Here is a 14,440-nt window from a genome sequence, read left to right as displayed (position 1 = left end):
AGTGTGGTTCAGTGTCCTTCTGTAATATTCAGTGACTTACTTAGACTGTCCCATTCTAGCCTAGGTCATGAGGGCAATCTGATGATAAATTATTTGCAAAACAGGGCAGAGGATATTACTGCTTTGTTTTGTTTAAAAGGACATAGGAAAAACAGTGGAACGCCACAGGCTCAGAGACAGGGAAGAATAACCCCAGCCACCTGTCCACCCTGTGGCACTGAATCCCTTCTGAGGGCAGAGAGCAGCTGGCACCACCAGGCCACAGGAATGTGAGGGCAGCACTGTATTTGCTGGGAAGACGAGGTGACTAACCGACAAGGCTGCTCCAGCCATCAGGCACCCCATGTCAGTATTTAGAAACAGCTGAATGGCAAGTTTCTATGTCACAGCCATAATGCACCAAAACTCTGCTGGCCAAACTCCTGCTGTGCAAACCTGAACACTATTGAAAAGGGTCGTGGTGAAGCAGTGGACTGGCATACCAGACAAAAACAGAAACAGAAAAGGAAAAGCGCAAGACTGAAATACTTTTAAGTTATTATTTAAGGCCTCCTTTAAATTATTTTCGGTAATTACTGGGCCAGCAGTCCATCGTTATTAATCCATATTCAACCTATTTAAGCAGTACCAGCAATGCCGGCCGAAAACAAATGCCTGAGTAATTTCCTAACTCTTGAGTGTTATTTTCTTGTCAGTTAAATTTAAAGCAACCCATTTGTGATGACATTATGCCAAGTTAATCTCATCTAAAGTGCTTCACCAACCCTAACAGCTACACTAAAGTTTTATACTAAGGAAAGCAATTTACATAAATGAAATTTATGTCAATGCATTTTGTAACAAATTTTTTATTTTATAATAATTGTGGTACTCATATGATAACATCTGTTGATATTCAGTCTAAACTTGGCAAAGATTTAAACCCACAACATTTTCCATGCATCATGTACATTATCTGTGAAAAGCAATAAAAAAAAGCAATGAATGCATTAATCATGCCAATATCATCTGCAAAGCATAAATCCGAAATACCTTTCACGTCAGCTCAACTGCTTTTTTATTTTTTACACACCTGATTTTACGCCATCTGTAAAAAGGGCAAGACAAAAACTGTTGAGGAAATTATATTTCTTGGCTGTTTGACTTTTACAAAATACTCAGACTAATTTCTGTAAACAGAAGATTTACTATACCACTAAGAAAAAACAATATAGTTAAAAAAACATTTTTATTAAAGGATGGTGTAATGACCATAGCACTTTTACACTGCAGTGTGGTGTCATACCTAAATTTTTTGACACCATTTTATATTTCCCCTCATCGATCTGTTGCATGTATTTTTGCCAATACATATCAGTTCTGTTGTTTAAGAGAAACAGTAGAGGCAAGATTCTAAAAGATAACATTTTAGGCTCTAATTTCCTTCCCAGTAGACACAAACGCTGATGTTCCAGCCACCACCTGACCACAGCGGCCTCGTCCCGCCCAGGCTTGCTGAAACTCCGGGAATAATCCCAAAGTGAAGAATGCAGCACATGGATATTTTTATTAGTTTCTTGAATGTTAGGTAAAGTTTGCTAAAACATGAATTTCTCTACTCCCTGTTCTGAGAAAGCTATGAACACTTCCTCAGGTTTCTCGTCAGCCATGATTACAAAGCCCATCAGTGGGCACAGGTTAGATGCAAACTACTGTGTGTGACAACCATTTAAGTTTTCACTTTACCTGGCTCCCAGACATACAAACATTAGACTATACTTTAAAAGCAAATTGACACTTCCTAACCTATATGATCCCCACGCCTTGGGACTATCCTCCCTGGGTGTGCTTCACAGGCTGTGTGAGTACCTGCCTTCAAGAGTGCTCAGATCTAACACTCACAGTGTTACATGACTGATTCATAACTTTGATGCGTACCAAGTTTGGGTGCATAACAATGAATGATAAAACACCTACTTATTCTTTTCTAACGAAGGCTGCCGAGACCTCCACAAAGTCCTGCAGAGAATTGTTAACATTTTACTTAACAGATGTCTCTTCTGGTATCATCAGGCCCTGGACTTCATTATTTCAAAATATTAACCATAAACCTATTATCAAATTCCTCAATAAAACATTTTTATAAAGTGAGTGAGCAACAGTAACTTGCAACTGCTCTACTTGCAGGAAGAGAAACATTTTACAACCCCCAAACTTACATTTGGTGCTTCTGCTGCTAGATGCACAGAACCCAGCCCTCCTGACCCTGCCAGGCCGTTCAGAGCACTCCTCCTCACTCCTGCTCCAGCTCAAAGCACCTTTCAACAGCAGCAGTTACAACAACCAAATTGTGATGAAGAAGACAGAGGATAAAGCTCAGTCCCTGCTCTGCAAAAGATACCGCCCTCGGACAAACTTTAGACTTGGCCGAATAAAATTACCATTTCTGTAAGTCAAAAGTGACTGAATATCAGCTAATTCATAAAACATAACTTAACATAATCAAATACCAGCCCCACCTAAGGAAGCATGGACAAGGCACAAGGAGCACCTCCAGGAATGCAGAGAACTACAGTTCTTTCTCACAAAGCTTGGTCCCTTTCCTCAACAAAATGTTCTCCCATGACCAACTGGAGACTCCTTATAGCTTCGACCCAGTCCCCATTCAAGTCAGACTCCCAGCCTCACTGCTTACCTGCTCCTGATACTGAGCCTGCTTCCACGCTGAAAAAGGGTGATCCAAGGACTTATTCCTTGGATCTCATTCTCTCTTGGAATGAGAGAACGGGGGCAGCCCTCCCAAGGGGGCTATGCTGCTGTCTGGCCAGTCTGAGCGCCTGCCCCGGAGGGCTCCATCTGCTGGCATCTGACATAAGCTGTTTCCCGGGCTTCAAAGCCTCACTTCCCACACTACAGTTGCAATTTAAAATTTCCTCTGATTTCGTAAGCTTTCTGCTTGTCTTCATAAATGATAACACCGAGCAAAATTTATCTTTATGGGATGCTCACATCCCTATTTCTGACTGACGTTTTGTTCCTTCAATGCCAACATCTTGCAATTGCCAAACATCTAAGAGTAAGTTTGTATGCCACTTAGAGACCTCTCCCTTCTTATGTCTACATAAACAAACAAACAAAACAAAACAGTAAAACTCCATCATAAATGCCAACCCCACTCTGAGTGCAAGCATTCCAAGTGTGGAAAATCCCTGCCTTGAGTCCTGGCGCTGCCATACCCTGACTGTCACTGAGTGTCACCATCACCACCGCACTGTCCACCAACCTACACTCACACTGCAGTCAATGCAATGCAGGGCCCGTACACCGTCGTCAAGGGTAGAGACAGTGGGCTAACAGCACCAAATCTATGTCTACTTCAATCACCAGCCCTATCTGACTCCTTTGGAAATTTATGCACTTATAATTTCCAAGTATTTACACCCATCTGAGCTACCAAATGAATTGGGACTATTCAGAATTAACCGTATCTCAGAATAAAACCTCTAAGAGAAAGCAAGTTCAAATATATTTTGTTGGTTATTTATCATTATAGTAAAACCTAGAGTAATCCAAAGGCTTGAGAAATAGGTTTTTTATCCAGCATCACTGAAAATGTTTCTTGTTCTAGTTTGCTAGCTGCTAAAATGCAATATACCAGAAACAGAATGGCTTTTAAACAAGGGGAATTTAATAAGTTGCTAGTTTACAGTTCTAAAGCCAAAAAAAGTCCCAATTAAAACAAGTCTATAGAAATGTCCAATCAAAGGCCTCCATCCAGGGAAAGATACCTTGGTTCAAGAAGGCCGATGAAGTTCAGGGTTTCTCTCTCAAGTGAGAAGGCACATGGCGAACACAGTCAGGACTCCTCTCTCGGCTGGAAGGGCACATGGCGAACACGGCATCATCTGCTAGCTTTCTCTCCTGGCTTCCTGTTTCATGAAGCTCCCCAGGAGGCATTTTCCTTCTTCATCTCCCAAGGTCGCTGGCTGGCGGACTCTGCTTCGTGGTGCTGCAGCATTCTCTGCTCTCTCCGAATCTCCTATTCTCCAAAATGTTTCCTCTCTTATAGGACTTCAGAAACTAATCAAGACCCACCCAAATGGGTGCAGACACGCCTCTACCTAATCCAGTTTAACAACTACTCTTGATTAAATTACATCTCCGGGGAGATGACCTAATTAGTTTCAAACATACAATAATGAATAGGGATTAGAAGAAACAGCTGCCTTTACAAAATGGGATTAGGATTAAAACATGGCTTTTCTAGGGTACATACATCATTTCAAGCCAGCACATTTCTAAAATGTATTAATCCAGTCAACACACAGAGGAAAAATGTTTATTTTCCATAGTAATTAAAGAAATGAATGCTAAAGCAAATTTGTGGTACCATTTTACACACACTATGTAAGCAAACCACTTGAAAATTTTAATACCCAACTAAGTATAATCCTATTTCTGAAGATTCATTGTAAGTAAAATGAAAAAAACTATGTAAAGAACTGAAAAGGTTCATAATCTATTGAGTTTAAGAAACAGAATATAACATTTTTTTTGCATGGACAGGCACCGGGAATTGAACCTGGGCCTCCCGCATGGCAGGCAAGAATTCTGCCACTGAGCCACCATCACACCACCCCAGAATGTAACCTTTTTACCTTTAGTTCAGCAGAGGTTAAAAAAAAAAAATGTGCTAGCATATAGTGTGGGCTCTTCGCTTCTAAGGGAGAGTGAGCCATCAGTTCTGATTGTGGCTCCCTCCAGTTTGTAGCGTTGAGGGAGGAGAGGTGCTGCTGTTTTGTTGCCAAGAGCATAAGCAACAGAGTGGGCCCCCCTTACCTCCTGTTGAGGGAGGGTGGTAGTGAGGGACAGGTGGGTCTTGGTGCAGGTGAATCTTGCTCACAATAAAAGAGTACAGCCCATGGGCTATAATAGACAGCTTTATAAGTTCATCTTTGCATACATGCAGGATATATCTAAAAGACACATTTCTAGGGTAGGACAATGGGTATGTACATTTTAAAAACTGACAAAAATTGCCTAATTGCCCTCCAAAAAGATAACAATTTATATTCCCCCCATCTTCACTACCTGTCTCCTACATCACAGCTGTACATCCCTTCTTACCAACTTAGACTCCATGGTCTATTGTTTTAATCCCTTCCGTGCCCACAGTCTTATTTCCCTCCCCTCTGTTCCTCCATTGCACTCATGTGGCAAAATCTCAGCCCCTCTTAAACCCAGTTCTCCATCTACTCTGAGCCCAAGCAACTGAACATAGCTGGATGATAATAAAAATTCTTCACTCTACATGTAAGACCATAAATCTCCAGCGGACACTGAGCATGGTCTAGCAACTAACTACATTTCTCTGGTTAGGTCACTATCCTATTTCTCAGGGTAACTATTCCATACCTTCTCCTGTCTTTTCAGATTTCCAACACTGTTCCCTCCAGCGCCCACTCACTCCCAATTTGTAACCTCTCTGAAAAAACAGAAGTAATCATAAATGAATTACCTCTTTTTTTCAAGGATAAATATACCAATCTACATTCATACATCCTGCCTTCTTTCATCTTACAATGGCATACCATTCCCTGTTCCTATCTGAGGCCTGCCTCTTCAATCCTGTACTCTCTTGCATATCCAGAACTGGGCACTTGCAATTATCCCACTTACCACACCATCATTTTTTTCCCTATTTGATCATTTACTCCATGACTTTAAAGACCACCTGTATGCTGCTGACTCTCAAACTCTTATCTCCAGCTTAAGCTTCAACCCCATATATCCAACTGCCAACCCGACAGCTCCACTTGGATGACTAATTAAAGTATCTCAAACCTGACATGTCCAAAACAGGCTCAATTTCCACTCCCGCCTCAATCTTCCCCAGCTCAGTAAATGGCACCAATGGCACCACACTTCACCTGATGGCTTGCACTAACTTTGGGATCACTGAGAAACAGGGAGCTGACACTCTCCTTTCTTCATTGGCCATACGTAATCTATCAGCAAGTCTTGCTTGTTCTATCTTTAAAATACATGAGGAATCTCACCATTTCTCTCCACGTTCACTGTTAACCTCCTTCTGCAACAACATCCTATATAGTTTGCCTATTTCCATTATTACCCTCCCACTGTCTATTCTCAGCAGAGCAGCCACAGTGGTCTTTTTAGAACATAAACCAAACCCTGACACTTCTCTGCTCAAAATCCTCCAATAGCTTTCCTCTATAGCATAAAATCCTAAGTCTGGGGGTGCAAGGGTAGTTGAGTGGTAGAATTAATTCTCACCTGCCATGTGGGAGACCTGGGCTTGATTTCTGGTCCGTGTACTTGCCCAAAAACAAATAAGCAAAACAAACAAACAAATTCAACAAATGGTGCTGCAATACCCAAGTACTCACATGGAAAAGGAATGAAATGTGACCCTGCCATACGGTGTACAAAAAAAAAATCCTAAATCCATGCCATGCCTACAAGGCACACTGCTCTGGCCCCTCCCCATCTCTTCAGCCTCATCTCCTCCTGTTCTCTTCTCATCTCTCTGTACGCTGCAGAACACTAGCCTTCTGGTCTGTCCTTTATCATGCCAAGATCATTCCTGCTTCAGAAAGTCTTAACTTGCTATTCTCTCCACCTGATATGCTCTTTCCTCAGATCTTCACATGCTGAGCTCCTTCATATTATGCAGGCCTCAGATATCCCCTCCCCTGACCACTCCATCTTAAATACAGCAATCCATGGATGACTCCTCCATCACTCTCTATTCCAATATCCTACTTTATTCTTCTTCATGGTACTTATCACTAACTGAAATTATTTTATCTATTCATTTGTTTATTGTCTACCTTCCCCACTAGAATGTAAGCTACCTGAGCTTATAATTGTGCTTGGCAGAGAAAAGATGCTTAATAAATATCCATTGAATTAGTGAATATTAAGTTTAGAATAAAAATTAAACTAATTAAAAATAACTACATGTACAGTTGCCACATTGTAAATAAACTATACATATGGAAAAAGACTAAAAAAGAGGAGAGAAAATGAAAGTAGCTGCAGTGGGAAAATACCTTTTTTAATTTACACCATCCTAAAATAATACTGCTACAATGCTGCTAGAATAAAAAACAATGACTTCTCTGTTTTAAAGGAAAGATGAGTGAGGATCCTTCAGTTCAGAGAGTCACCACTTGAAACATCAGTTGTGAGAAAGAGAAAAAGAGTCCCTGCCATCAGGGGGCTGGCCTGGCACTACCAGCTAAGCCCTGGTGTTGCTACAAGCTGCCCTGGCATTTGGCCTTGGTGCTCTCTAGTTGAACATAAACATCAACCTCAGACAAGGCCACTCAGTGACCAGAATGGATGAAGACAAAACAAGACCACTCTGTAACCAAGTCAGAATACAGTAAAACATATAACACCGTCTAAGCCACCAAATACCAACCATGCCCCTTTCCTGCTTAAATAGGTGACTGCTTTTTAATCAATTTCAACTTTCACTTTGCTTCAGTCTGCTCTCCCTATAGATAAGACTTATTAAAATACCCAACCATAAAATTACTCCCATGTCCTGAAAACAATCAATCCAAAGCAAATCCCTGCTTCCTTAAAAATTTCTCCAAATCACTAGCACAAGCCCAAAACCTGTAATAAGTCTTTACTAACACTTTCTTCTTGAAATGGCCCAAAATCCTCCATGACGAAAGTTCTCCCTCACTGCCATGAGTAATACACCCAGCCTGCTCAACTATACGTATGTTCCTAGTGGTCCTTGGCTGGAGGGCAATGACAGTTGCTATTATATCAGTTGCCATTACAGGGTCATTGTGCATACAGCAGTCATAGGAGACTGGCTAGAAAACCGGCCCCAGGATAGAATCTCTGTGCTGGTTCTCTGAATAAATTCCCTGACATCATTGATTTTCTTGCCATTACCCCTTTCTCCTAAAAGCTGTGTGAGGGGTAAAAAAAAAAAAAAAAAAGATGAGTTAATTAAATATCCCAGTGAATAACCTTACAATTAATCAAGGATATCCTACACAGCTTCCTTTGCCTTTCCTTCCATATCTGAAAGTCACCCCAAGTGTAAGGATTGATTCTGGAGGACTGACTCATGGGCAAAGCCCGAGGCAACACAACTCAAGTAGTTTAAGCCACATGTTCAAGCCCAATAAATTAGCCCAGGCTTAAAGAAGTCAAGCTGTACACATGTAAGAATTTTAATAAGCTTAGAAAATGCTACCAAGAGCTTATGCATAAGCTTACTGTACCAATGGGATTCCCTGCCACCAGTCAGAATGCCAAGACCCTAACAAGAGCTGTTGAGCAGGTGGGGCAGCAGGGACAGGCAGTCTGTCTGTCTGGTACAGGTTTCCGCACGAGTTGGGGACTCACAGCAGAAGGCTGGCAGCCACATGGCTGGAATAGCACATGTAGCTCAGTGAAGTGAGTGGCATTAACTAGGAAAACATGAAGGTTTCTCTCTGGTGGAAATCTGTTGCTCACACACCCTTTTAGAAACTAGCAAACAGTCTGCATTTATCAAATGCATGTTTTTACCCAGAACTGTGTTAGGTACCATAGAGAATTACTTAAGCAAACATGCTCTCTGATTTCTAGATGCTGACATCTAATATAAATAAAAACAATAAATCTGTCCAAAGGATTGCTAAACTAACCGAACAAACATGAAAGTCAAAAGCATTTACCTTATATAAATGCAATGAAGTAATAACTGAAGGGCAAGTCATGGGAGATGACTCTCTAAGCATGACTCCATTAGGTGGGGCCCTGATAGAACAGTTACTTTGTCAAGACGGAGTCTCAGGGCGGGGAGGTCAGGTTTTAAGAAAAGTTTCAAGGGCTGGCTATAGAGCTTGGGAAAAATGGGTCAATCAAGGAAGGGGGTGCACCATGGGTGAAGATTCAGAGATAGAAATACATCTACAGGAAGAAAGAACATTTACCAGCCACCCAGGGAAGTCGGGGGAATCAGTCAGGCAAATGTATGTTGCCAATCATTTTCTCTCACGCTCCCTTCTGATAAACACTAAAAGCTCATACCTTTTTTTTTCCCAATGTATTTTGAAATTTCCAAAGAAACTAAATACCCTAGCCAACACCAAATCAAAGCAATACTGACTTTAAAATTTTATTTTCCAAATGACACAAACCAAACCTTTCCCCCAGAGCTAAGTATCACCCAGGTAAGTTGTAGTAACTGCCCAGGAGAATTCTTAAGGAAGGGAGAATTTGGATCTTGGATCCTGGATCCACATGGGACCAGACAACCAACAGTTTCAGAATTAATTACAGCCTAAGGTGACAAAACAGACCATAGCATTAGTAAGAATTTATAATATCTACCTGATTAAAGTTTTTGAATGAGAATTCTTTGTAGATGGCATCTCTCTCACTTAATTCCGACCATCCTGCTGCTTTAAGATCAAGTATAGCTTGGTTCCTCTCTTCTGCTGTCAACCCGTGAGCACCCGCTGACTGTAAAGAGAATACATTTAATATCTGAAAATGTAAAGATTTAGTTAAACTCAAATGAACTTACAGTTCTCTACCTTATGTAAAGATGCAGAGAAAAGTTTCAAGGGCAACAAATTCTCACCATTGTTGGCTCCTTTGTTCTCAAAAGACAGACAAGCACATGGCTAGCTCTGTGCAAAATGAGCCACCTCCATGGTATGTTTCCTTCCCTCCCCTTACTGCTGCCTCAAACTCCACAATTCTGCTTCTCTGTTTATTACAGATCTAGCCAAGACTGACTATTTCCCCATTACCACTGGTCATCTCAGACATTTGCAGAATTGCAGCACTCAAGGACTTGGAAACTTGGTGCATACACACACGCCTGAGGAAACCTTGCAAGCTCACTGACAAAACCAGGATTAGAACTCAGGGTTCTAATCTCCTATGCTTCTGCTCTTTAGATGGTCCCACAATACAATACTAGGTTTCACTGCTTATGCACACGGGTCTTAACTGTTTGGGCTCATTATCCCCTTTTCAAATCTGATGAGTCCTGGGCAATCCTCAGGTAGTGGGGGGGAGGCCAGGACAAATGTACTTTTACACACAATTTGTATTATAACTTCTAGGGATTCACAGACCCTGTGGACCAAAGGCAAAAGGCCCTTGTCTGTGAAGTGAATTTATGAAACCCTTTTCTCAAAGCAACAGAAGACAAACTCTCTCCACAATTTGACCAGAGTGCTGCCAGGCCCAAGCACTTATGTGCTCTGTCTAGCTTGTTCCTACCTGATTTTTACAAACCTCGGTTGTACACCTCTGTTGTGAGGTGTAAAAAGGATGCTAATAAACCAGTTTTTCAGTCTTTCTTCCATGTTAGATCAGCTGCTCTTTTCCACAGCTAACAAAAGTAAAAACTTAAAAGTAAAAGCCTCTTTAAAAGGCATGTTGCAAATTTAAAAATAAAAAGATCTATTTGTTAGTTTCACAATGATAGTTTTGAGCAATTTTACACAAAGACCCACTGTAAGAAATAATCTAAAATTCTTATTCAATACAAATATCTAAAATCAACTCAGAATAGTTCACTAAAGAAATGGAATTATCTGTGCCCACACTGAATAGCTACAAAGAAAACTATCAAGCATGCTGCCGTAAAGCAGCAGTCACCTGGAGCCTACAGAATGCTTCCTGAGTTGCTTTTCTCTGCATGCTCAGCCATCCACATGTCGATGAGCGCAATGGCATGCACTCTGTGCTCACAACAGATGTCTGCCCAGAAACCGAGATCATGACCAGGCCTGGAAAATGGAATCACTTCATCCACCTAACACTCCTAGCCCCCTTCAGGGTCCATCCCTTTGTGGTGGGTTTCCTTTTTTAGGGGAAGTGGGGAAGAGACTGAGAAGAACATGGGATCTGGAAAGAGTAACTTGATTCAAGGCCCAGCTTTCTTACTTTTAGCTGTGGAATGCTGAATAAATCGCCTACCCTCTCTGAATTCTAGGGTCCTCATCTCTATAGTAGGAATATTACCATATCTACCTGCCGATATCTTTTGAAAGACTTAAGACATTTTGCATGTCAAGGCACCCAGTCTAGAATCCGACACCAGGCAGCCTCTCAAATCAAATTCGTAAGTTCTTATCCCAACGCCATGTCTGTACTTGACCACCAACCCCTTGGAAAGGGGTGTACGTTGAGACAAGCCTGGGTGACCATAAAGACTCAACTTCTGTTCTCTCCCCAATAGCCACGCATAGGCAACAAGGTGCTTCTCATCCTCTATCATCGAGCTAGTCTAGATCTCTCCTATTAAAGAAATTCTAAGCAGTGTCAAATGAGCAACTTAAGAAAATAAAACGGTGAGTTTAATTCAACACCTCTCCTCTAGGTGGTGCTGCACGTTAACGTTTTCCCTCAAGTTAACGTCACAAAATATTATTTCCAAAGCAGGAAAACGGACCGAACGCCCCTTGAAAGAGGCAAGAAAAAACGATGTGCCACACACAGAAACTACAATTTATTAATAATTATTCCGAAAAATGAACACCAAAACAAGTTAGTTCATTCAACAATCAACCCGTTGACGGCGGGCCGCGACGGAGACGGTCCTGCCCCCACGGAGCGCACACCCTAGAGGACCCAGCCGCGCAGTGAGCGTCACTGACCATCAAATGTCTTGCAATACTTTTCATATTTATGAAGTCCTCTCATAATTTTTAAAAACAGACCCCGTTCCCATTTGTTTTCCGGCTGGCCATTTCGTAGGCTGTGACGGAATGCTGAAGCCGTGGGAAACCTGGAAGTTGCTTCACTCAGCCCAGCGCGCCGGCTGTGGCTCTGGGCCGAGCCCGAAGGCCGGGCGGACTCGCGGGCCTGCCCGGGCCCCGCTGCCCCTCCGCCGGCGCCGCGGGGGCCTCGCCCTCCTCCCGCACACGCGGACCCACGACTCACCACGACCGCGAGGCTCGAGTCCCGGCCCCGCAGCGCGAGGAAGAGGCGCCGCGTCGCCCCGAGCGCCCCCAGGGCCGCCGCCATGGCCTCGCGCCGAGGGCTGCCCCGCGCGCCGCCTGCACGCCCGCCGGCCCGCGCTCCCTCGGCGCCCGCCGCCTACGCCCAGCCGCGAGGCTGAGCCGGCGCCGGCGGCCGTGCAGACGGCTCCCAGCCCAGGCCGAGGCGCCCCGCACAGGCCGCTGCGCAGGCCCAGGCGCGGTCAAGACCCCGGAAAGCCCCAGGAGTGGCCGTGGTCGCCAGCTTTGTGAGCAGCCGGGCCGACGTGACGCTGCGGGCCTGCCCATCCCGTCTCTGCTGGCCTTCGCGTCACCCCTGCCCAGGTGTCGGGTTTTCCTGTCTGGCGGGACGCTGCGGGCTTCCTTTCGTCCTTAGGCTTGGCCTCGGCTTCTGTCCTTCGGGGTCCGGAATCCTGCCGCGGCGTCGGGCCTCGGAGTGCCGCGGGTTCGCACACGGTCTGACCGGCCCCGACTCCCGCGTGGGCCTGCGGCGAGCGGGCGGAGATGGGCTGCGGGTGCTTAGGTGCCGTCTCTCCAGTTGTCTTTAATTCAGCATTCGCGGGAGACGCCGGACCGTATTGGTTCAAATCTAAGTCGGGCAACCGGGGGTTCGAAGCTGCGTCCTGCGCTGACATTCTTTTCTGCAAGTCCTTGGGCAAGCTGGCTCATCTGTATTTACCTAGACAAGATAATCTGGAAAAGCTGACACCTAGTGCTTTGTAAAAAGTAGCTGTATCAACATGGGCATTGGTGTAGCACACTCTGAGCTCTCCAGATACCTATGGACGGGTCTGGAAAATTTTCCTCATACCGTTTTTGGGAGTATTGTTTCCTTTATGTGTGTGTGTCTTATTAATATTTTTACCTTATTTTGAGGTATAATTCACATACCATAAACTTTACCCTTTCAAAGTGTACAGTTCAGTGGTTTTTAGTACATTCACTTGTATCATTTATTTTTTTACTAAATAGCTTAATATAAGCGGCTTTGCGGAGGATAGCAATATACTCAAAATATATATTTTAAAAGATCAAAGTCCATTGTACAACTTAGCATTTGTTAGCAGTCTTGATTTTTGAGAAAATACTTTGCTTTGAAATAGCCCAAAATTGACTTCTAACCAGACCCACCTTCTTCCCTTTTGTTCACATGACAAGACAACTATTTCAAGAGGAAAACTGAGGGGAGGAATCACACTGGAGGCCTTGACCAAATGTTGCAGGTCTCAGGGCATTTATCCAAGACATTAAAATGCATCAGCTTAGCTTCATTCCGTTGTAGCCTTGGTTTCTTCTGCGGGATGCCTGAGGCTAAGATACAAGGGGTAGGATTGAAAGTTGTGTTTCCACTATTTGCAGTGTGTATTTATGATTGTGGAAAATGCTCTACAATTTTGCTCATTAAAGTGAGAACTGGAGAATGAATTGGTAGGTATGAGTTAACAAGTTAGTGACCCCTTGTTTTCTGTACGTTTTACTTGCATCCTTTTCATTCCTTGATAGCACTGCATGAGGCTGTGGCATCTGCCCTAGTCAAGAAAGCAGCAGCAGTTGCAGCTAGGGCCAGAGGAAGGGCTGGCCACCAATAGGAGCTGTGTATGCTCTGTCCTCACATGCAGCTTTCCAGTTAGTAAGATGTAAGCTATCTCAGCAAAGATTTACTGAGTGCGTCCTCTATAATAGACACCATGCTTGACTTGGAATAGTTTAGCTCCCATTTTCCTTTCCCTCAACACCAGTGTCTCCTAGTGTTCCATCGGGCTCTCTACACCCAAACCTCCTCTCCAGGGGCTCACCTTGCTCCACGTGTCTGCAGAAGAACCACATGTAACCAATCTCAGCCAAGTGTTAGAAGCAAAGCCATGGATCTCTTGGTCATCCAGGGAGCCTTCCCCCACCCCCAGTTTAGATATGAAAATTCCCACCCTGGGAATCTGCCCCCAAGGAAGTGAACCCATATACAACCATAACATCCAGCACAAGGAGATGGGTTAGGTAAGTAATCCTGAAATTACTCAAAGCCTGTTTTGTAGCTACAGTTAGGAATATTATTATCAACAGTAAAATATTTACCACTTGTTAAGGGAAAAAAATGATAAAACAAGGTCCTAAATTAAATTATATGTACATTATGATTACAGCTATAGGAAACACCCAGGAAAAGACTGGAGGGAAATATATACAATGGCTGCCCAGGTTGCAGCACAGAGAGGCCAGGCAGGGTGCCATCCTGCCTAAAGGCTCTGGAGTCAGAATGACTAATTTTGAAACTTGCTCCTACCACTGAAAACTGCATGACCCAGGAGCAAATTATTTAGGACCTGTTTACTCTTGTGTAAAATGAAGATATTTAATAGTAGTGTCAGTCTCATAAGGCTGGTGTGTAGATTAAATGAAACAGTATATGCAAAGAACTTAAAATAGTTCCTGGTATGTACACAGTAATACTCAAATGTTAGTTA

At 43.4% G+C, this 14,440-nt stretch overlaps 1 protein-coding gene across 3 annotated transcripts in view; it reads right to left on the bottom strand.

Annotated features, from left to right (window-relative positions):
* The window catches only part of PCBD2 (pterin-4 alpha-carbinolamine dehydratase 2), a 53,956-nt gene extending 41,930 nt beyond the window's left edge, over positions 1-12,026 (bottom strand). The window contains exons 1-2 of one of the 3 annotated variants that reach the window (XM_077138503.1): positions 11,923-12,026; positions 9,352-9,483 (exon numbers count right to left, since the gene is read on the bottom strand). In XM_077138503.1, the coding sequence (XP_076994618.1) occupies positions 9,352-9,483; positions 11,923-12,006 (216 nt within the window). In that variant the 5' untranslated portion in view covers positions 12,007-12,026. Of the gene's footprint in view, positions 1-1,072; positions 1,088-9,351; positions 9,484-11,636; positions 11,842-11,922 lie in introns of those variants that run through there. The other 2 variants (XM_077138504.1, XM_077138505.1) reach the window with 2 other exon arrangements.
* Between the last annotated feature and the right edge of the window lie 2,414 nt (positions 12,027-14,440).

Source organism: Tamandua tetradactyla, chromosome 20, assembly GCF_023851605.1.
Source record: "Tamandua tetradactyla isolate mTamTet1 chromosome 20, mTamTet1.pri, whole genome shotgun sequence".
In the NCBI taxonomy this organism is placed as follows: Eukaryota; Metazoa; Chordata; class Mammalia; order Pilosa; family Myrmecophagidae; genus Tamandua; species Tamandua tetradactyla.
Note: the sequence above shows the minus strand (reverse complement) of the source record. Positions and strands in the feature narration are given on the sequence as shown.